This window comes from Polypterus senegalus, chromosome 12 (genome assembly GCF_016835505.1).
Source record: "Polypterus senegalus isolate Bchr_013 chromosome 12, ASM1683550v1, whole genome shotgun sequence".
NCBI classification, from domain to species: domain Eukaryota; kingdom Metazoa; phylum Chordata; class Cladistia; order Polypteriformes; family Polypteridae; genus Polypterus; species Polypterus senegalus.
The window spans coordinates 140,163,783-140,188,265 of NC_053165.1; the positions used below are offsets into that span (position 1 = coordinate 140,163,783).

The window sequence follows — 24,483 nt, forward strand, 5'->3', positions numbered from 1 at the left end:
GAAAACCTCAGGCTCTTGTAAATGCTGAACAATTCATTGTCGAGCAATTATTCATTCAATATAGTATATAACTATGTCGCAATGTTCTTATTAACTGTTTACTTGCATTAAAAGTGAACTCTTTAAATCTGGATTCTGGCCATATTTCCTAAAGCGTCCAAAATATATACAAATCCGGTTTACGTTACTAGCTACAGTAGTTTCCTGCATCTTAAATTTATTTCTGCCTATCGGCTACAACATAAAGTTTGGTTTATCATTTACTGCATTTGTTTCACTTTAAAGGCTCAGCTAATTCTAGATTACAGACAAGTAAGATTAGTACACAGCCTGCAGTCTATTTATCTGCAAATTCATTATGGGTCTAGATGTAAATGTTATCATTAATTGTTTTATTTTCTCCATCAAGACTTACAGATCACAATCGGTCAATCACAAAATGTGACAGTTGAAGGAAGTTCTCTCAACCTGACGTGTAATTACACAGTCTGTAGTGCAAATGTACCTCTAATTTGGTTAAAGGATGAACAAACAATGGCAGACACTAAAGAGATGCCAGGAACGCTTGTACTGAACAATATTTCATACAAGGACTCTGGAATTTACACATGTGCTGCTGTAGGCAATGGACAGAGACTTTCTGTTGGGATTGTGCTCAATGTTCAGTGTAAGTATTTATTGCTATAAAGTGTGTTTATTTTTGAAAAATATTACCTATATTTTGAGTACCATACCCCATGCAAAAAAGTACTGCACTAATATTATTTTAAATAAATTGTGTGTGAAATTTAAACAAAATATTACCTGAATGCTTTGAACTATGTAATGTAATGCACTCTAACGACTTTTCCCAAATGCTGCTGTGAAAGAGTCTAAGCTTTGAGAAATTCCTTCTGTTCAGTTTCTTTACCTTCCATTCCTCAGTAAGACATTCAGGGGGCTGCTGTTCATTCCAGATGAAGTAAAAGGTATAAGCAAGGCTTGGACAGAGCAGCTTTCATAAGAGTGGAATGTCAGTAGAAGATCCAATTAACAAGAATGCAGCGCTGTGTAGAATAATAAAGTAGAAAAACCTTAACAATGACTTAAGTCTGCATTTTTGATGGTGTCGTTGTTTTACCTGGTTGCACATTTTTTCCCTTTTTTTTCTCCCTCTTAAGTCTTTTTTTTAATATTAGTTAATTTCTTGTTGGGAATTGAGTCTAAGGGGGTGTGGCCTCTAAATAAACCCAATTACGTTGCTGCTCCTGCTGTTGAAAATGTTGCAGTCACCTGAGGCCAAATAACAGAGCAAGCTCGAGCCACAGTGGGCTGCTCAAGTAGCAGCCTTGTGTTATGTTACAACCAGGGGTTGGTTCCTGGCTTTCATTTATTTTCCTTCTTATTGCTGCTTTTGTTACATTTTTATTATTATTTTATATGTATGTTTTAATTTTATGATTTTTTTGTTATTCATGTTATTGTGTGTGCTTAAACTATACATTCCTTGTATTTTCTGACTTTAACCTTAAGAGGTTGGGACTGTTATAGCATCACTACTGCCTTCATATTTAGGTAAAGGAGATGGTCCTATTAGAGATTATTTGACTGTGGTGGACTGTGCCTCTCTGCGGTGGGCTGGCGCCCTACCCGGGGTTTGTTTCCAGCCTTGCGCCCTGTGTTGGCTGGGATTGGCTCCAGCAGACCCCCGTGACCTTGTGTTAGGATATAGTGGGTTGGATAATGGATGGATGGATGGACTGTGCCTCTAGTAAGGTTGTTCTTTGCTACTGTATAGTATTTTTGCTCATTGTTCTTGAATTCTGATTATTGAATTCAACTTTGATCTGGTTAGCTTTGGGTTGGCTTTTCTACCTTTTCCTTGTTTTTTGTTTTCATTTAGATAGATAGATAGATAGATAGATAGATAGATAGATAGATAGATAGATAGATAGATAGATAGATAGATAGATAGATAGATAGATAGATAGATACTTTATTAATCCCCAAGGGGAAATTAACTCCAGCAGCAGCACACTGATAAAAAAAAAAAATTAATTAAAGAGGGATAAAAATGCAGGTATAACAGACAATAACTTTGTATAATGTTAACGTTTACCCCCCTTGGGTGGAATTGAAGAGTCGCATAGTGTGGGGGAGGAACGATCTCCTCAGTCTGTCAGTGGAGCAGGACGGTGACAGCAGTCTGTCATTGAAGCTGCTCCTCTGTCTTGAGATGATCCTGTTCAGTGGATGCTGAAAACAATATCTGCCTTTCATGTTATTCATTTTTGTATGCTTGTTTTCTTATTAGTATGACTGGTTGAAAATAATGTGAACATATTACAGTATTTGATCTGAGTATTCCCTTCAATGTAGTTAGCACTTAGCACAAACTTATGACTAATATTACTCTTCTTCTTCAGATGCCCCAAAGAACACCTCAGCTTCCATTAGCCCAATGGGTGAAATACAAGAAGGAAGTTTTGTGTTATTAACATGCAACAGCTCTGCCAACCCTCAAAACTTCAACTATGAGTGGTATAAGTGGAGTGGCACCAGTGATACCCTAATAGGATCTGGACAGTATTTCATCTTTAACAAAACATATGACATCAACAATGGATTGTATTTCTGTGTGGCAATGAATGAAATCGGTTCACAGAAATCTACTTACATCCATTTATATGTAGCAGGTAGGACTCCCAGAATTAAACTGGAATTAAATTGGGGTTTAAGAGTAACATCAGAGAACTTTTGCAGGGTGTGTGGCGTATTGACTAAGGGAAAAGTCTCCAAGGCACAAGTTCAATTCCCAACTGCAAGCCAAGTTTATGTGACCCTGAGCAAGCCCATCGACCTGTCTGTAAAACAACAAACAGAGACTTCAGAGTTTTAGGGGGGCACTGTTTAATAGTTTTAACAGGTGAAAGATTGCAGAATAAAGACAATTCATTCACAATTGTGATAAGTAAGCTCTATTCATCAGTGGTGTGACAAATGATGCTCTCTTTCTGTTGTTGATCATCTTTACGATGGAGGAATTGTAAGGGGAGGTCAGATAGGTGACCTCAGTATTCTTCCACCAGGTTTTCTTCATGGACAGAGTTTGATATTTACTCTTTAGACAAAACAAAAAAGAATTGATTTCACAACCATACTACTAGTGTACACATTTACATCATAATCCTAAATCTAATATTATAAATGGTTTGTAATACCAACTAAATTTTACATTTACATGTCTAAAACTTTACAATTATGAAAAAGTACACAAGTACCATTAATGATATTTAAATAACAGTAAAAGTGATAAGAGAATACAGTTACATAAATTAGTAGTTTACATAAAATCCATGATTTTTAACAGTCCTTTAAAATGTCACGTAGTTAGAAACACGGCCCAAATTTCTTTATGGTGGCTCAGTAGCTTACATAAACAGCAGATTCCAATTCAAGTGTGTTAAAAATGACATTGATTGGTGTCCTCTTGTTGATTGAAGACTAACTGAAGTTTGAATTTCTTAAACAGAACATTAGAAAAACCTTTGACCAGAACAAGCCTTTAAGGCCCAAAAAATGTGTCAATCCTATTCACCTAATTCCTCTAAAATAACATCAGGTCCAGTTTTGAATGTTTCTAGAGTCCTACTGTTAACCACACTACTCGGAAACTTATTCCATGCGTCTATAGTTTTCTGTGTGAAGAAAACTCCCTAATGCTTGTTCAAAATTTGCCCTGATCTAGTTCCCAGCGGTGCCCCCGTGTTGTTACTGAATTAACTTTAAAGTAACAGTCCCGAGTCACTGTACTAATTTCTTTCGTTATATTAAACAATTCAATCATGGCATGTCTTAATCTCCTTTTTGCTTAAGATGAACAGGTTCAACTCCCATAATCTTTCCCCACAACTCATCCCCTGCAGTCCTGAAATTAGCCTAATCCCCTTTCTCTGGACTTCTACTAGTGCTGCTATGTCTTTTTTGTTGTCTGGAGACCACACTGCATGCAGTACTCCTAATAATAATAATAAGACCTCACAAGTGTGTTGTATAGCTTAAGCATAACCTTCTTTGACTAGTACTGAACATGTATTGCTGTTGTGTTTCTTTATTCCATCAGTTTATTTTACATTGTTAAGTAATAAGAAGAAAATAACAGAAATATTTACTGTAAATTAACAATCATTCCATTTTTCTTATACTTATCCTTTTCTTTTTCAGCTAAGCTTAATGCAGATATGTACATTATTATAGCTTCAGGGTGTTTCCTTGCTGCTTGTTTTGGCTTTATGACCCTTCTCATATATTGCAAGAGGTAAGCATTAAAAAGTTAAAACTTCAACTTTAATTGAGAAATCAGAAGGGGTTACATTGAACGAAGGAACTTCCTTAAAATCTTTGATCAGTATAAAAGATTCTTATTCTGTTAACACAGAAATGTTTGAACATACTGCATGTATAAATAACTAGCTGAAATATCCAGCATTGCCCGGGAGGAAAATGAAGTGTGTTTTTTTTTTTTAATTGTTTGAAAAAAATATAATTAAAAAAAACACAACTTTAAAAATAAAAATAAATTAACAATGAAGACTCGCTAATGTGCTTGTCTTGCGGTCTTGTATGTATGTTATTATCTAGTTGACGCTCGGAACCGGCCAACTCTATTTCATTTCAAAAACAATAGGGGCGCAGTGGTGCTCAGACTTGAAGAATACTGGCAGTCGCCTTCAGTTTGCCCTCTGGTGATCGTTCAGATTGTCAACTGGATGATAACATACATACTAGACCGCAAGATCACCCACCACCTTACCCAGAACAACAAAAAACTCTCTCTCAGTATTACTGGCCCCCTTTTAAACCTCCTTGTCCTCTGCATCCCCTGCAGCCTCAGAAGTTGACTAATCAGAGCCACTGCAGGGACTGCTGGGAGTTGCAGTTTTCACTCCTCATAGTGCTGCTACACACAGATAGACCATAGATTAACAAACTCATACTAAAGTAGTGGTGGTTATGGTGCTGCTTTATTTCTAGCACCAGCACTACTACTGGGTTGCAAATATGCATGTCATGAAATTTTGGAAGCAACTGGAAAAAGAAAAAACATGCCGGCTTTACTATGAAGAGCAAATCCTGAATATGGCACCAATACAGGAGAAACCCAAAGGCTGAGTTCTTATTCTCAACTCCACTTTCACAAGACAACCATACAGTATGTTCCCACAGGCCTTACAACTCAAAATGTGGAATATATTTGGTTTTGGAACTTTTAGAGAAATACAGTATATGGGCAGTATTTGCAACTTCTGAAACATAAGCAGAATCTCCAAATGTTAACAGTATTTTGAAAAGAGTGCAACCTTAGATAATGTGAGACCGAAGTGGGAATGGAACATCTAAATAATGAATGGAAATTAGCTATCAATGAAGCACAGTCCTCGTCAATTTACAGTATATAACTCATGGTCTAACACAGTTAACCCAGTACGTCATACACATTAATCTCAGATCAGATTATCTAAAATGTACCTAGAGCAAGATTTTTTAGGCCACATTTGTTTAGACGGTGCCATGCTTGTTTAATTATGTTTCATATAGCTTTGAAAGCAAAACTATCCTTTCAAACACAAATGGCAATATTTAGAATAGTACCTGATCAGATTTCACTGCTTAATGAATAATCAATTGTGCAAAAGGCTATAATACCAAAAGTCAAATATTGTAAAATGACAAAGAAGAAAAAAGTATGAATTGCAACATGATAATATTACGAGAGCAATGAGGATTAACAAAATGTCCAAATTGAAGAAGCCCAAGTTGACAAATTACAAAAAAAGAAAGGATGCAAAATATCTATATTCAAAACTAATCTTGGTAATGAATGCAGGGAAGTAAAAGCCAACAACAATACAGATGACGTTACTCAACATTCCAGTTATTAATCTGGGGCCTGCTAAACTTTTCATTAGGGCAGCTTTCAGTGACTGATTTAACAAAAGTCCACCTATGACATAGCGAGACCCCATCCTGCTTTCAACTGCACATAAAGAAAGAGGTTAAATAGTAAACTAAATTATCCATCCATCCATCCATTTTCCAACCTGCTGAATCCGAACACAGGGTCACGGGGGTCTTCTGGAGCCAATCCCAGCCAACACAGTGCACAAGGCAGGAACCAATCCCAGGCAGGGTGCCAACCCCACCGCAGTAAACCAAATTAATACAATCAAAAGACAAAAAAAGCCATAAAATGAACAGCAAAAACACAATGCAGTAGAATCCTGATTATTTAGGCTTATAGTCTAATGCAGACTGGACTTTATGTTGTAGCGTGCGGCCGGGGTCCTTGCCCAGCCAGGACGCCTCCTGGATGGAAGGGAAGCAAGCGTATCCAGAACATTACCTCCTCCAGAGTGCTAAGTGGCAGCCCCGCTGGGTTGCAGTGTGCCTCGGACTCCCACAGGGCTCCATGGGAGTTGGAGTTAGATACATCCGTGTTAGATACAGCTTGACCAGAGGAGTGGAAGAGAAAGAAAAGAAGAGGAAGGCTTGCTGTGAGACTGTGCTGGGCTAGTGGGAAATGGGGAAGGCATTTCCCATCCATCCATCATCCAACCCGCTGAATCCAAACACAGGGTTATGGGGGTCTCCTGGAGCCAATCCCAGCCAACACAGGGCACAATGCAGGAACTAATCCCGGGCAGGGTGCCAACCTACCGCAGGACACACACAAACACACCCAGCACACACTAGGGCCAATTTAGGATCGCCAATCCACCTAACCTGCATGTCTTTGGACTGTGGGAGGAAACCAGAGTGACCGGAGGAAACCCACGCAGACACGGGAGAACATGCAAACTCCACGCAGGGAGGACCCGGGAAGCGAACCCAGGTCTCCTAACTGCGAGGCAGCAGCGCTACCACTGCGCCACCCCGAATGCGTTTCCCATGAGGTAAAAAAGAAAATAAAATAAAACGTGTGTGCCTTGAACTCGTGGCCTCCATCTGTCTGTGTCGGGTCTGGGCGACAGTGCGCCCTCTGCATGCCACATTGTCTTAGGGAAAAACTCTATTCAGAAAAAAATATATGTGATAAATGATAAAAAATAATGGACTTGTGAGTGGTTTTCTGAAAACTAAACAATATATTTACCAGAGTGAACTCACCTAAATAAATTTATGTTACAACATCAAGTGCCAATAGATTCTTGCTCTTTCTATCGCTCTTTCATGTAGCTCTTAGTCCTTAGCCGGACCGCTTGCTGTTGCCTCACTAGTTAAAATTCATTTGCAACTACTCAAATCAACACAAATCTTTCGCTCAGCTATTGTGTTCAGTTGACAGCTGCCGCTACAGTAAATATAGCTTCTGATTAATCAGGACTGAGAGCGACCCCATCAAATCCTTATTAATGGTGTTCTACGTTGAGATAAGAAAAACTGAGAGGCATTCCAAATAATAGTTGGGGAGCCAACCGCACCACCCCATTTAATTCATGATAAACAAAAATAGGTGTGCAATGGCACCACATAAACCTTACATATTGGCTTTGTGTAATGTCTTATCTGGGTTCTTCCTTAGCACGTTCGTATTAAGTAGGTTGGTTCAGAAGCTTGTGCTTCTGGAAGTTAAGGTCAGAATTAGATGCCTTCTTCTGAGGAGACTTGCAATTATAAGGCTTTAACTGGAAGAGGCAGAGTCTTCTATGGATACTGGAGGCGGGTCAAACAACCATCACTGGGTGTCAAAAGGGAAGAGACATGGCATTTAGCGACAGTATTGCTCATCTTGAAAGAGCCATTAAGGTGACCCTCAGGTGCCCATAGCGTGACCATAGATTCTACAATCCAATTCTGTATATAAAATAGTTGAAAATCCTGATTTATGTCAAAAGTGCACTGATGATATAACATTTTTTTAAATGCCAAGCTGTATTTATTTTCCCCTCTACCTCTACATGTGCTCTATGTGTTTGCAGGTGTATGTATGTGTGTATTCTAACATTCCCTTTTCAGAACGAGGACGAAAGAGTACACACACTTAAATATAGTTTTATGAAAAATGTGTAAATAAAGCATATAGAAATAACTGCTTGCAAACCTACACTTTGTAAAATTTAATGAAGTTAGTGAGTAACTGTGTCCACATGCACATGTAAAATGACAAGATCGGGAATTGTAAGAGACACATCATTTTGGCCTTTCGGCTTTTGATTGATATGTCACCTCTATAACTTTTATTTTAACTTTCAGTTTGGAAATAACTTTTAACTGATTTTTCAATGAACAGTATATGAAACATATCCTTTTAAATCAGCAATAGTGATTTGTCTGTTGCAAATGTGAACAACATGCATTTCTGACAAGCACAATTAACTTTTCTCTTTATTTTTCTGTAATCATTTTAAAAAGTAAATATACAGCAGATACCAAAAATTCATTACCACTGTTTAACCTTTTTGTGCACATCTTAATTTCTTCCAGTAATTTAGCTCATGAAAAGATTTTGTTTAAGTTAAATATGTAAATTTATTCCCAGGAAACATCAAATTTCTCTTTCTACATTTGATATGATATCCTCAGTTAAATATTCCTAATTTCTGAATTACAGTTAACATAAAATATATTTTCTGTCACATAGAGAATCTATAAACAAGAAAGTATGCTGTGTATGGAAGCCTAAAGAAGTCAAGCAGGTACTATTATCTCATTTTTTTATATTTACACTGTGTATCTGGAGCTTTATTAGTTTTAACTGTCTTCTTCTTCTTTCGGCTGCTCCCATTAGGGGATGCCACAGTGGATCATCATCTTCCATATCTTTCTGTCCTCTCCATCTTGTTCTGTTACACCCATCACCTGCATGTCCTCTCTCACCACATCCATAAACCTTCTCTTGCCTGGCAGCTCTATCCTTAGCATTATTCTCCCAATACCCAGCATCTCTCCACTGCACATGTCCAAACCAATGCAATCTCGCCTCTCTGACTTTGTCTCCCAACCGTCCAACTTGAGCTGACCCTCTAATGTACTCATTTCTAATCCTGTCCATCCTCGTCAAACCCAATGCAAATCTTAGCATCTTTAACTCTGCTACCTCCAGCTCTGTATCCTGCTTTCTGTGCAGTGCCTCTCACTACCGTCCTGTAGACCTTCCCTTTCACTCTTGCTGATACCCGTCTGTCACAAATCACTCCTGCCACTCTTCTCCACCCATTCCACCCTGCCTGCACTCACTTTTTCACCTCTATTCCATAATCCCCATTACTCTGTACTGTTGATCCCAAGTATTTAAACTCATCCACCTTCGCCAACTCTACTCCTTGCATTGTCACCATTCCACTGACCTTCCTCTTATTCACACACATGTATTCTGTCTTGTTCCTACTGACCGTCATTCCTCTCCTCTCTAGAGCATATCTCCACCTCTCCAGGGTCTCCTCAACAATGTCATCAGCAAGCATCATAGTCCACGGGTACTCCTGTCTAATCTAAAAATAAAATATGCATGCCCAGGGAAAAATACACCAATTGATTACAATGCCAGAGAACATACCTGACTGCAGTTCTGTAAATTAAATATTTTTATGAAGAAGTATAAAGGTCAGGCATACTTCCACGTCCAAAAACACGGATGCAAATTTTAGCTCAGCCAGTGTCTGTGTGGAGTTTGCATATTCTGCCCACATCTATGTGAGTTTTCCCCACATACTCCTAAATAATTCTAAGAATTTGACTGTTAGATTGAGCGGTAACACTAAACCGGCACCACTATGTGGTTATGAGGGCAAATAGGTCTTCTTTTTGAATAAGTATGAAAAGTGAATGAATTGTGGTTGAATAATCTCTGTATTTGTGTTTCACATTCAAGGAAGCTGTTAATACAGTATATGAAAATGTGACTGCCTCATATCCAGAGGACAGAAATGTCATTTATCTAAAAACAGAAGAAGACAATGGCTTGCATTATTCTTCTTTTAATTTCCGGGACATCAGTCACAAAAAGTAAAATTACTTTTTTCTTTACTTTTGTTTACTTTCCTGTTGTAAAAATCACTTTTCTGTAAGATAAAATACATTCTGATATTTGTAATTATACTAACTTTATTATCACTGACTAAATCTTTATGACTATAAAGTAATGCAAGGCAAAAACAGTAGTCAAACATGGGCATTTTAAGAAAGCTATTAAGGCTGCATCTGATGTTTTTGTTTTAAGTGTTTAAATTTAAGTTTTCATGTGATCTAAATCTCATATGAGTGTATACAGGTAGCAGTTCTGAATAGAACCTATTTGTGCAAATGTATTAAAAATCAGTTTATCAGAGAGATACAATATCTTATATCAGGGGTTCCCAACTCCAGGTCTGGCAGACCACAGTGGCTGCAGGTTTTCATTCTTAGGCTGGGTTTATACTTCATGAGACGCCTGCTCCTGCAGATGCTTCTGCTACACAAGTATTGTACTGTTTATACTTGCGTGCGTTCTTTACGTAAATCTGGAAGATTCCACCAGGTAGCAGTGCAATATATCATCACCGTGAGAAAACATTTAGCTTCATTGTGTTGTGAATTGCCAGAAACATCCATTAAATTCCAAGGACAACTTTCCACAATATTTCTGAAAAGGATGGATGTTTAATGATTACATCCATCAATCCAGGGTTGTGCCAATTCCAGCACACAGAAACAATCCCTGGATAGGGCATCAGCTCATCGCAAGGTGAATACAAGCACACACATTCACTAGCGTCATTTTTGCATCACCAAATCCTCAAACCTTCATGTCTTTGGCAAGAAGCCAGAGCACACTGTGGAAGCCCACCAAGAAAACATGCAAACTGCAGGCAGGGAACACCAGGGACGTGACTCCCTACTGTCAGGCAGGAGTGCTACAACTCCGTCACCGAGCCAACCCCACATATGTAATTATTAACAGTATTCATAATTTAAATGAAGTTAGTGATTTACCTATAAAATGTAACATACTGTATATATACTTTAATGCATTTCTTAATGAAAGTGATATCAAGTATAAATCGAAGGATTCTAAATGTGCAGAGAGCTGGAATATCATACATTTAATGGGTTCTATGTGGCAATTGCTGCTTGCCGCTGCTGTCAGTTCAGGATGAAGCCTCAGAAGCACATTGCGATTAACAACTGGGTCGGTTTTAAGATGACGTTTACGATGGTCTGCTTTTATGATAAAATAAACTACATGGTTAAAGTGGACAATTTGAGATTAAAGCCAAAATCTCCACCTTAATCACAAAATAGACCCGTTCATTGTGTCCCTAATTTCTTTTCTCTGTGGCTCAGATACGCTGTCGTACATTCTGATGCTGTCGTGAATGTGCAAAATAAAAACCAAAAATACAGCACAGAAAATGGTATGTGAGACTTTTAAAATGTATTGTGTCATTACGATGGGAAATATGCAACGCTTGAATATAAAAGCACCACAAATGCATTTGTATGTCGCAATTTTGCTGCACCACATCTAACCATTCATCAAACATCGAAGCAACGCACATTGATCCTGTATGATCTGCAAAGTGACTTTCTGTCACATGTTGATAGTAAACAGAGACTCTGATGTCACGTTACGATCTGATCACACTGCACCCCCCCCCAACTTTTTGCTGATACTGCAACTTAATTTCTGAGGATGTGCTCAGAAGACGCATGAAATGAACTCTGGGAGCCCATGGCAGCCATGATGCGTGTGCATATGCATTCTGAGCATGAAGTATAAACCGGCCGCAACCTTTTTCTTATTTATTGACCTGTTTTTGCTGCAAATTAACTTCTTTTGAATTAATTTGCATTGACTTGTTTTTTAACATTTGTTCCCCTGAATTTCTTCATCGTTCCTGTGAATTGCTTCATTTCTTTCCGTAAACGGCACCCAAACAGAAATGAAATGTGTAGTGAGTGAGCCAACAGAAGACCAACTAAGTCAGGGCCTCAAACTCCAACCAATTTCACTTCAACCATTTGCTTAATTAGGCCCCGATTCTTGTTGTTAATTAAATCCATTCTTTAATTCTATGTTTTTTTGCTGATCTCATTGTGCAATAACAGACATGTCCGTAATTGTTCATTTTCTATAAGAGCTCAGTTAAAATGTTTTGGGGACCTGAGCAGATCAGCATTTCTGAGACCTTCATCTTTCTTTATTTTCAGATATTGTATGATGGACACAGTTTTCTTGTCATGTTTCGGCTCATTTTGTATCTCATTATTGTTTGGCTGCTAATTAAGGAAAAAGAAACAATTAAGGCGTCTGACTCTTCAAGTCAATTAAAAGTAATAAAAAAATAATAATTAGCAGCAAAAACAAATCACTAATTAAGGGTGTGGGAAACAGGCCGGACACAGACAGGTCGACGTCGTTGTTTTAACCCACACACGTTTATTTACACTATTTACAATACAGTGAAGCACAGACAACCCAGTGCTGCCGCACCAATCACCCTCAAGTCCAGGCCCTTCAAATGCCTCTCTTTCTCCTCAGGTCCACCTCCACTCCTCTCCTATCAGCTCTGTCCTCTTCCACCCGACTCCAGCCATCGAATGGAGTGAGGCAGTCCCTTTTATGCTCTCAGGTGTGGTGGAAGTGCCAGCTGTGCACCCAGTGTCCACGTGTGGCGGAAGTGGTGAGGGCCAGGGCTCCTCAGGCATCTGGGCACCCTCTGGCATTGACCACGGGCCCCTATAGGGTTGAGCTTCTAAGCTCTGTTCCCATGGTCCCCAAAGCCACCGGGGCAGTCGCCCCTTCATGGTCTGGAGGAGACATAATCCCTCCTCCGGTCCTTCTGGGCGTCCCGGCTGGGTACCACCCCCAGCCGCTTGCCACAAGGGTTAGAATGAAAATCTGCAGCCACTGTGCTCCTCCAGGACAAGATTTGGGGACCCCGTGTTAGACCACTATAGACACTAACAGCATGCTGACTGCTGACCTGCCTAATATTGCTTTACTGCAGGACATCAGCAAATGCTTCATCTCATAATGGCAAGCAAGAGAGGTAGAAAACAGAAGATTGTATCTGCGGCTTTGAGCACAATTTCCATCTGTGTGCATAAACCTTGGGAAATGAGAAGGGAGCCAGAACTGATAGGGTGAGAAGTGTGGAGGATTGTCATACAGTATAGTGGTTTAACAATTTCAGAATGTCTCTGGAGATGCATGATTCCTTATTTCAACATCTGCCTGCAAGTATCTCCAGGAAAAATACATGCCCCCTGTTAAGCTGAACTATAGTAGCTTGTGATAGTTACCCCAAATGTGTATTGAGGTTGTGACTTTGCTTTACTTCCATTGGCGCACTGAGTTGATGCTGTAATGCATCTTTTTAACAGAGAGAGTTGCAAAATAAAACTCAATTGAACTTAGTTGAGAAGTGTACATTTCTAGGTCACATTCAAGCTGCATATGCCTGTATAAAAGTGGAATAAGTCTGATCAAAAAAGCTTTGATTCCATTGTATTTCTGTAAAATCATTGGATCTGTGTCACATACAGTAAGTGAAACACTTAGAGTGAAGTAACAGTGTGAATATGAGTCTTTATATTACAAATGAATGTGGACTTTCTTAATGAATTGAGACTCACTCCTGTTGTGAAGAAATGCTTTGAAAAGCTGGTGCTGGGACACATTAAACATAATATTAGAGATCAGGTGGACTATTTCCACTGTGCATATTGTCATAAGTGCTCCACAGAGGAATCCATAGCACGTGCACTTCATATCATCCTGGCACATTTGGATAATAAAAACTCCTATTCCAGTGTGCTGATTGTAGACTACACCACAGTATTTAGCACTACTGTGCCATCAAAGCTGATCGCCAAGCTCCTAGACTTGGGGTTTAAAAATTGGATTAGAGTCCCCAGTAGGTGTGGATTGGCGACATCACCTCCTTCGCACAGATCCTGACCTCAACCCAGGTACCTCACAAGAGAGAGTGTTGAACCCTCTGCTGTACCATTAAGTCAGATGGAAATATAAAAGTAAGCATTTCATTGTGCTTTGTAAACCTGACAATATACCTGAACTTAAGCAAATCCTTTAAATGCAGTGTACTGGATACAAAAACATAAGAGCTTTGTAAAGTCAAAATGTAGAAATTAGTTTATACTTTTATTTTTATTTATATACTTAGACCCCAAAATAAAGAATTAATAATTGTTTTTGACTTACAATCAACATGATTTTTGATCAATGTTCTTTTAAACAGATACACCATTTTTTTCAAGAAGAGAACAACCTATTTGATAAGATAAAAAGAAAATCTAAATTGATCACATTTTGTTTCTTTTCTTTTAGTCCAGAACCGTGCAAGAACAATCCAGAGAACAAGAAAGAAGACAGCAATTTTGTTATCTACAGTGCAACAAAATAAAACAAAAATAAACCAAATATCTCAGAGGTAGCCCGTTGGCACAGTGGGGTGTTGGTTAGCAGTGTTGACTCACAGCGTCACGGTCATTGGTATTTGGATTTCCAAACTATTGTGTTAATACTCACGGAATTTGTGGGTTTTCTAATACTCTTTAGTTGTGACTTTAAATTACTTGGCAACTCAAAATAGTCTATTATTAATGAGTTTAGGGATCAGTTTGCTTTCTGTTAAATTAACATCCCAATTAGAGTTGTCTCCTGCTTTGTGCCCATTGCTGCCAGAATATAATCTTTCCTCCCAACAGCTCGATAACGTAGGAAGTGGGTTTTGAAAACCACTGGTGTGTGCCCATTTCTGTTCATTTTATTTATATTTCTAGTTATACATATTGGTGGTGACAGATGGTGACAGTGACATTTTTTTTTGTTTCATTTTGTATTGCCTCTGTATTCCATGGTCAGGAACATAAACTGTTATCATAATCCAGATCAGTATTGTATAAAGTACTTGAGTAAAAGTACACATACCTTTCTGGAAAGTTACTTAAATGAATGTAGAAGCTGTCCATGAGAGAACTAAAAGTTTTAAAATATCTGATATTAAGTGTACTCAAGCATTAAAAGCAAAAGTAAATACAGGATCTCTGTGTGCTTTACATATGATCAAGAAAAGTTCTTACAAAGCTAAAGTAATTCCAATTTTTTTATTTTTGCCCTAAAGTCATTACAATCACTAAAGAGATCATCACTAAAGAACAAAGTAACTGCAACCTGAAGCAGTGACATTCAACATGCTAACAAAAAGAACCCCACTGCTCTGATTCTAGGGACATTCTACACTTAGCTGAAATCATGCTAATACGACCAATATCTGCTGGCCAGTTTTAAGGTGAATGTTCTTCTTAAAGTTGTACTAAATCCAAAGTCAAAAGTAGCAACCTGGGGTTGAATCATGGCAATCAATTCTGAGGAATCTTCACTTGAAATATTTAACCCAGAGATGTGCAGACAAAATGGCTGGCCAAAGAATACTGACTTCTTTATGGCTGGTGACATTGGCTTTAAACCTGATTAATAAATATCAAAGAACTGAGCATTGTACACATTAGATTAAGAATAATAAAAAAGCAAGTTTAACTTACAACTAAAGGACAGCAGAGCAATGTGGAAGGAAATTAAGAATGTGGCAAATTGAGTTTTGCAGTTAATTTATAATTGATAATTATTTTGAAAATGTTATGGAAACTTTAAACATTATTTAATGTTTAAGATATTATCTATATGAGCCATTGGCTTTTTCATTTAATTTTTGTCAAAAGTCTTGTATACAAGTAACACACAGTACCTTTGTTTATTGTGCTTTTTATTGTGGTTTTGTTTTTGAATAATTATTTTTCATGTGTTTTTCATTTTTATGCAAATATTGTTTAATTATGTTTTGTGTATATTTGCTTCAAGGCCACATTCTGTGGGTTCACGCTGGCCACCATGATGTCATTTCTGAGGGGAAAGGGATGAGTCCCTCAGAGGTTCATTGATTGAGGTTTGTAAAGTGAAGAATGTTGATAGATAGATAGATAGATAGATAGATAGATAGATAGATAGATAGATAGATATTTTATTTGTCTTACTGAATGTTGCTGTCAATTGAGTATTGTATATTCAGGTTATTTTGGAGTTTTATTTTTGTTTTTTAGATTTTGATTTTGGTTTACACATTTCAACTTGTTTGCCTTTTTCTGTATGTCCATTTTGTTTATTCTTCACCTTGTCATTTTTTGATTATTTTTGGAATAAAACCATGATTTATAAAGATTCTTTTTTGGCATTTGTCATTTCATGCCAGAGGTTTAGTCAACCTTGTGTCTGAAATATATTTTTATGCATTTGAGATATTTATATTTGAACTTTTTCACCTAAGCTCCATTTGGGGCCTGTTTATGGGGCCAGGCTGTTTAGGGAGCGGCCTAAAATTGACTAGTTAAGCCTGTTCCCACTTTATTTAGAGGCCTTTTTGTCATTTTGTACTGCAGCCTTACTACAATGTCTTTCAAAGGTTTCCACCTGCCTAGCACCCAATGCTATAATGATATATTCTGGCTACCAGTCACTGTGAACTTCAAAAGAGAAGTTCAGAAGATGGATGGTACCGTACCTTATAAGGAATTTTGGACTGGCTAGGAAATGCATGGATGACAACGATAAAGGGACACTTTCCAACAGGGACTAAAATAATACTAAGTGAAAGGAACACTGGGGTAGTCAGGGGATGTTAAGTCATATGTGCTATGAGTGCACTGCAGGTGAATTCTATGTGGACTCTACGGAGTCCTTCACTCCACCTCGGCAAGCTTCATTTCCCTCCTCACGACTCTGGTTCACTAAATACTGTCTGGTGGCCCCTTATATAAGGCACCCTTAAGGTGCTGCTGGAAGTGAGGCAACGAGCACCTGAAGCACTTGCAGGTGTGGCAGAAGAACTGCCCACATGGGCTCAGGAACTCCTTGGCAGCGCCCCCAGATCCCAACAGGGCTGTGTCCAGCACCATCTTCCATGAAGCACAACAGGAGTCCGAGGTACTGCTGCCACGCAGGGGGGCAGCCATCTAGCATTCCGGGGGACATAGTGTTCTGTCCATATTTGTTACCCTGGTCCTTTCAAGGAAGAGGCGGTCCCGGCCGGGCAAGGGCCCCAGCCACCCACAGCAATATACAGTATATATATATATATATATATATATATATATATATATATACTGTATATATATATATATATATATATATATATATATATATATATATATATATTTAGAGTCATGACTTAGATAACAATGTCCCAACTAATAACATTGTGCTTTAATGATGGAACTTTCAATGAGATGCAACAAATGAAATGACACAAAGGCACATCACTGTGTGTTGCTGACACAAGGCTAGATGGAATGTAGAGATGCAGACACTCTGCCTTACATCCAAATTCAGCAAAGATGCCATCAGACACAGAGGTACAGCCCTGTGAGATGCCGGTGCACATTAGGATTTTACCGCATGTTGCACATGGAATACAGCAATGCAGATACGTAAGCACATAAGCAAAAACGACATCTGACACAGAGGCATAGCCCTGTACCCTTAATATACAGCAATTTGCTTAAAAAACAAATCAAATAATGGTTGGAACCATGTGCTGCCATCAACAAAAATGTATAAATGATGATTAAGGGGAAACAAAAAAGTAATACTAAACATACCAAAACCATAACTTTTTAAAAAAATTTTTATTCAAATTTGTCAGCTACATTACCATGCAATATACTGCTGAAAAAATAATGTAAAAAAGGTCATTCAGTCCTTCTCTTCCTTCTGTTACTGAAAAACCATGAAGTTTTTAGAAACAGCATTATATAACAAATTGTATTGTAACACCTAAGTACCATATATACTCACGTAAACCCGAAAAATCGATCACAAAATCAATCCACAACTTATATGCCCGTTCAAAAATGCGACACTTAATTTTTTATTTTACATCTTCCTGCCTCCTCCAATCTCATATCAGCCTCTCAGAGACATCGAATTTTGTTGCAGCAACGCAGTTACCAATTTCTTTCGCCACTTCAACGACGTTTAATTTAAAACCAGCTTTGTATTTTCTTCTGATCAAATATTCCATCGTAGATAAGGGATGCTCTTATGATAAAGGTGTATGAGGGTGTGAGATACAAAAAACACAAATCACTGCAAACGTTACTTTGGTATAGTTCGGGTATTACTGTGTGGTCACGTAGGCACAATAGAGAGAGAAAGAGAGAGATTTGGAGCACACACTGATACAGCACATTGCCGCAACCTCATAGACAAAAAAGGCAGTGTGCTCCGTGGTTTCTCTCTCAGGTGGACGTTAGCATATCATAATCGCTTGGACCAATAGTGTGAGTTTTCCACATTCAACTTACATGACCGACATTATAAAATACCAGAAATTATGCAGTAAAATCAAGTCCCGACTTATCCACGGGAGAACTTATCTGCGAGTATATACGACACTCATATCTGTAATACTGAAAAATAACATTCATACGTGTAGAGAAAAATAATTGTCATCTGAAATGTGATAAGTATTGCTACAGTCGCCATTGTCCCATGAAACACAGACAACCATCTGAATTTGGCTGGAAGCAAAAAATAAGAGAAAATCTTAAACCTGCAGCTCACATGATGGCATTTGACTGCAGGTAACTACAAAAGCCCATCTAGTATAACCTAATGCAGAGATTCATGTTCTGATGGGCTACCCTTTGATCTTTAAGGTGGAGGTAGTTTGCTGTGATATACAGCACCTTTAACAGGCTTCTTTCAATTTTTTTTAAAATACTTGTCTGAATCCTAACTGAGTAGAAACTGGCAGGATTTTTATATTGCTTTACTATTCTAGAAACAAAAAAGTGGTGTTTCCCTGCACTGGAAGCTGTAATCAAATAAGTATTGCTAACTTATTGTCCAGCAAATTATTCTAAGATTTGAATCCTTCACATTTGACAAATAATCGGACAGCACCTGAAACCTGTACCCCATATTGGTAAGTACATGCTACTATCAGCACAACTGACCACTTGGATTGTTAGATTTGGTTGAGAGGCAGTTGTAACTTCCAGGCTGCTGTTATTCTTAAACCATGTGTAGATGGCGACAGGGTTTGTGCTAGTGTGACAGGTCAGTGTCATAGAACTTCCTTCTACAACCTCTTCTCCAGGGCTGACCGACAAAGAGGTATTCTTTGGTTTACCTGCAGGCAAAAAAAGAGATATTTAGGATTTTTTGTGAGAAATGTATTTCTCTGTAAAAACATTTTTGAAATTGAACAGAGAGGGTATTCTAGTAGTGAAGGATGTGATGCTTTTGCATATTGCAGTATATATTATAATCTTTGAGACTTGTCCCAGGTTATATCAGCTTTGGATGTCAGGTAAGGTCAGGTTGGGGAGCATGCACTGGTACAGCATGTTGCCGCACCCACCACATGACAAAACAGCTCAGGATCCTGGTTGTCAACCCCCAAGGCAGACAGTCCAGTCCCAGCCTCTGGAAATGACCCTCTATCTGCCACAGCGAGGTGTTACATGGGCATCCCCTTGGCCTGGTCCAGCCATTTTGGCCCTCAACAATAAGGATCCTACAAGCGGGCTCACCCTCTGGGGAAACGCTCCACATGGCTGTAGTGCCGTAACTGACGCCCCCTCACAATGCGGGTAATGTGCCTCATTTGGAACTCTGTGAGCAACTGCTCATTTGACACAAAGTCAAATCATCAGTACCCAAGGATTCTCCAAAGCGAGACAGTACCAAAGGAGTCCAGTCTTCATCTCAAGTCACGTCCACGTCTCGCAACCATATAGCAAGACAGGAAGCACCAGGACTCTAAAGACTTTTGCAGAGATATCGGGAGCACCAAACACCTCTATCCACTGACCTCATGGCACAATAGTGAGAGAGAAAGAGAGAGGTTTGGAGTGCACGCTGATATAGCGCATTGCCACACCCGCATAGAAAAAAAGGCAGTGTGCTCCGTGGTTACTCTCTCAGGTGGGCGTTAGCATATCATAATCTCTTGGACCAATAATGTGAGTTTTCTGCATTCAATTTACACGACCGATGTTACAAAATACCAGAAATTATACAGTAAAATCAAGTCCTGTGGAGAGTATATATGACAGTCATATCTGTGATACTGAAAAATAACATTCATACCTGTAGAGAAAAATAATTGTCATCAGACATGTGATAAGTATTGCTATGGCCGTCATTGTCCCATGAAACACAGACCACCATTTGAATTTGTCTGGAAACAAAAAATAATAGAAAATCTTAAACTTGCAGCTCACATGATGGCATTTGACTACAGACAACCACAAAGGCCCATCCATGACTCTTCCAATCCATCTACTGACTTCATAGGAAGAGTCACCAAAGACATGAATGTCACTACTGAGGTAAATAAACCTATTGACAAGGTTAACACTCTCTCCACAGATAGAAACAGTGCTAATGGCTATGATTAAGAGCTCATCCTGGGTATGAAGTTTAACTTGCAGGGAAATCAAGGAGGTTGGTGGCAGGATTGGCACTCCAACCACCATAAAAAAAACTTCACACAGCTCTGAGACAACAAAAAGGACTGCTTTCAGCTCTCTGCAGGAGTAGCTCTGCTGCAGTCACCCATAGAAAGGCTGCTTCCATTATGAAGGTGATTGGGGAGCCCCATCCCTGAAAGAGTCAAAACCGTCAGAGAGCCAATGGGGTGTGCTGCTGAGGCCTTGCCTGCTGCATGCCAGCACTCAGGTCCCAATTTGAGGTGGCCCATCTGGGTAGCCCATAAAAATGAGCAAGTGAAATCATTAGTCTTGTTAGACTCTTAGTACAGCATTGCTGTGTATTGTTGTTAAATAATAAACAATAAACCTGTGGCCGGAGTGTTCAGGACCAACCAAAGATCAGGTACACTTTAAAAAGGAGGTGGTGTTCAGAGAGAAACTGTCGTGCCCAGAGCTTCTTGTCACACTCATGTTTGATTGAGCAAATACAGCACAGATGAACAATCAGAGAAAAGCCAAACTGACCAATCAGACTGCTCAGAGGGATCGGACACACACAGACATTAGTGTTTATTATACAGATAGATTCTTGAGTACTAAAATAAGATTTCAGTGTTCAGCCAACATAATTACTCCATTACCACAGGGTATTTTGCATATTGGCAGTGTGATCATTAATAGAACATGACATTCAATCTGCATGCCAACACTAGGTGAAGAAGAAGTGAGATGATAGATCTGGAAAGCAATCCAACTCTGTGTCAGCTTAATGTGGTACTAAATACCAAGCCAAGTGATTATGTGATCTTCTTCTTTCGGCTTATCCTGTTAGGAGTTGCCACAGCGCATCATCTTCTTCCATATCTTTCTGTTCCTTTGCATCTTATTCTGTTACACCCATCACCTGCATGTCCTTTCTCACCACATCCACAAACCTCCTTTTAGGCCTTCTTCTTTTCCTCTTACCTGGCAGCTTTATCCTTAACTATCCTCCTTGTCCCAATATACTCAGCATCTCTACTCTGCACATGTCCAAACTAATGTAATCTCGCCTCTCTGACTTTGTTTCCCAACCGTCCAACCTGAGCCGACCCTCTAATGTCCTTGTTTCTAATCCTGTCCATCCTCGTCACACCCAATGCAAATCTTAGCATCTTTAACTCTGCTACCTTGAGCTCTGTGTCCTGCTTTCTGGTCAGTGCCACCGTCTCTTGCTACAGATCACAATGTCATCAGCAAACATCATAGTCCACGGGGACTCCTGTCTAATCTTGTGTGTCAACCTGTCCATCACCATTGCAAATAAGAAAGGGACTCAGAGCCGATCCCTGATGTAACCTGATGTCACCACTGTCACACTTCCCTCATACATATCCTGTACAACTCTTACGTACTTCTCTGCCACTCCTGACTTCCTCATAGAATACCACAGCTCCTCTCGAGGCACCCTGTCATATGCTTTCTCCAGGTCCACAGAGACGCAATGCAACTCCTTCTGGCCTTCTCTATTTTTCTCCATCAGCATCCTCAGAGCAAACATCATATCTGTTGTACTCTTTCTTGACATGAAACCATACTGCTGTTCACTAATCATTACCTCACTTCTTAACCTAGCTTCCATTACTCTTTCCCATAACTTCAAGCTGTGGCTCATCAATTTTATCCTCCTGTATTTACTAAAGTTCTGCACATCCCCCTTACTCTTAAATATAAGTACACGTCTTCACTCCTAAGGCATCCTGTCACTTTCCAAGATTCCATTAAACAATCTGGTTAAAAACTCCACTGCCATCTCTCCTAAACACCTCCATGCTTCCACAGGTATGTCATCTGTATCAACAGCCTTTCCATTTTTCATCCTTTTCATAGCTGCCCTTACATCCTCCTTGCTAATCCATTGCACTTCCTGATTTACTATCTCCACATCATCCAACCTTCTCCCTCTCTCATTCTCTTCATTCATCAGCTTCACAAATTATTCTTTCCATCTGCTCAACACACTCTCCTCGCTTGTGAGTACATTTCCATCTTTTGCCTTTATCACCCTAACCTGCTGCACATCTTTCCCAGTTTGGTAGCTATGTCTAACCAATTGGTACAGGTTCTTTTCTACCTCCTTAATGTGATAATACTAGGCAAATACATTTGTGCCACAAAACTAGGGTATTACTCCACATTTCATAGTAAATAATTTTGGGAAGGTGCATCTTTTGAGTAGAGTATAAAATTCAAGACTAAGTAAGGGGTGACAAGAGGTACTCTATTTAGGTTAGCTTTAGTTGTCCTTTTAGCAAACCCTTGAGCAGTCATCTGTACTTGTTGCATTTAGACCCAGGCTAGCTCAACATTGGTGTACACTTGTCCTATGTCAAAGCTGCCTAGTGCACTTACTGTCACATTGCTCAATGGTTTTGAAATAACATTTGAGAGTTTGTAGTTATGGGCTTGCATCCTATGAGGTGGTCTGCTTTCTTTGTATATTGTCATTGTAGGTATGAAGTGCATAATGGTTATCTACAGCGCACTAATAATGTAGCCTCTATGATCTGACTGGTTTCTTTATGGTTTGTAGGGATGTTGTATATACAAACAGCATTGACCTTTGAGAAAGAAAATGAGTGTATGTGTTCTAATTCATGTATTACAACAGAGAATATTAAAATATGAAAAACTATACTGCATAAACAAATTATTAAAAGCCTCACAACTGAGATCAAAACCCTGCCTTCCCACCTCAACTGAACTAAACACATCCAGAGGTAGTAGTAATGGCTTCATGTACTACAAGCAACATACAAAACATTACTGCTCTCTGTTGCAATGATAACAAGGATGTATTAAAATGCAAAACTCCATATTTATTAATGGAAAACACATGTCAGCTTTGTTTCTAAGCCATTTACCCAAGATATGCCTTTTATCTGTTAGATTAATAGTTTGAATAAAATATTAAGAACTTAACTCTCTCTTTCCTTGCCTCTCCACCCTCAGTGTTGGTTCTGTTCATTACAGATAGTCTATAATAATAAAATACTCTCTTTTATTGGCCAAAGACGGTGATATCTAGAGTTCTTACTCAGTATGAGTCATCAAGTCTTCTGTTCAACATTACACAATAACAAAAACACATAATTGCTTGTGCTACACTTCATATTCATTTAAACACATAATTAGGAAATCACTACTGTAAAAATCATAATGTGTAAAAGTGTTTGTCAGTCTGGGAAATTTGCTGGCAGAGTTAAACAATAATTCACAAAATATTTATTTGATTCATAAATAAAAATGACAAATACTGACGTATGTCAAAAGAATCTGACTCATCTCTAAGAAAAGGCTAGAAAAGGACTTTGTGGCACAATTTTTCTGTCACCATAAAGACATGCGGGTTAGGTGGATTGGCGACATTAAATTGCACCCTGTCCAGGGATTGTCTGGCCTTGTGTCCTACGCTTGTAGAATAGGCACCAGCCACCTGTAACCTGCTCAGGATTTGGTGGGCTTACAAATGGTATGGTGTATTTTCTCATCTAATATCTGTGTTTTGCTCAGCAAAATAATGTAGAAGACAAAGAAATAAAGTCTGTTGCAGAGTTTTTTCCCAGCCATCTTCCTGCCATCATCTGTTGCTGACTAAAGATCAATCTCTCCCTTATAGATATTCTCTCTCCATTTTAGTGTAACCCTCATATACTGTATATGCGTCGAATGATCATTTTCATCAAGGCTCCGCAATCCATACTATCCCCTACTTTCTCTGCTGTTTTTTTTTTTTTCCGGTTTTCTGTGGTGGCAATCTGTGCCACCACCACCTGATCAGACACCATGCAGTCCCGACATTGATGGATCAAAGGCCAGATGTCCACATGACCATCATCATCTAATTCTTCCATGTGAAGCCTGAAAACCATGAGGATTGATTTAGAGCATTTATGTTAGGTAGAATGCCCAATGGACGCTGGGTGGTCTCGTGGCCTTGGAACCTCTGCAGGTTTTGTTTTTTTC

At 38.9% G+C, this 24,483-nt stretch overlaps 1 protein-coding gene across 1 annotated transcript; it reads left to right on the plus strand.

The window, feature by feature from the left end:
* Positions 1 to 424: 424 nt before the first annotated feature.
* cd22 (cd22 molecule) lies at positions 425 to 14,809 on the plus strand. Its single transcript, XM_039772792.1, has 6 exons — positions 425 to 667; positions 2,406 to 2,675; positions 4,204 to 4,297; positions 8,621 to 8,675; positions 9,851 to 9,984; positions 14,312 to 14,809. The coding sequence occupies exons 1-6, from the start codon at positions 535 to 537 to the stop codon at positions 14,385 to 14,387; spliced, it is 762 nt and encodes a 253-aa protein (XP_039628726.1). The 5' UTR covers positions 425 to 534; the 3' UTR covers positions 14,388 to 14,809.
* The last annotated feature ends 9,674 nt before the right edge of the window (positions 14,810 to 24,483 follow it).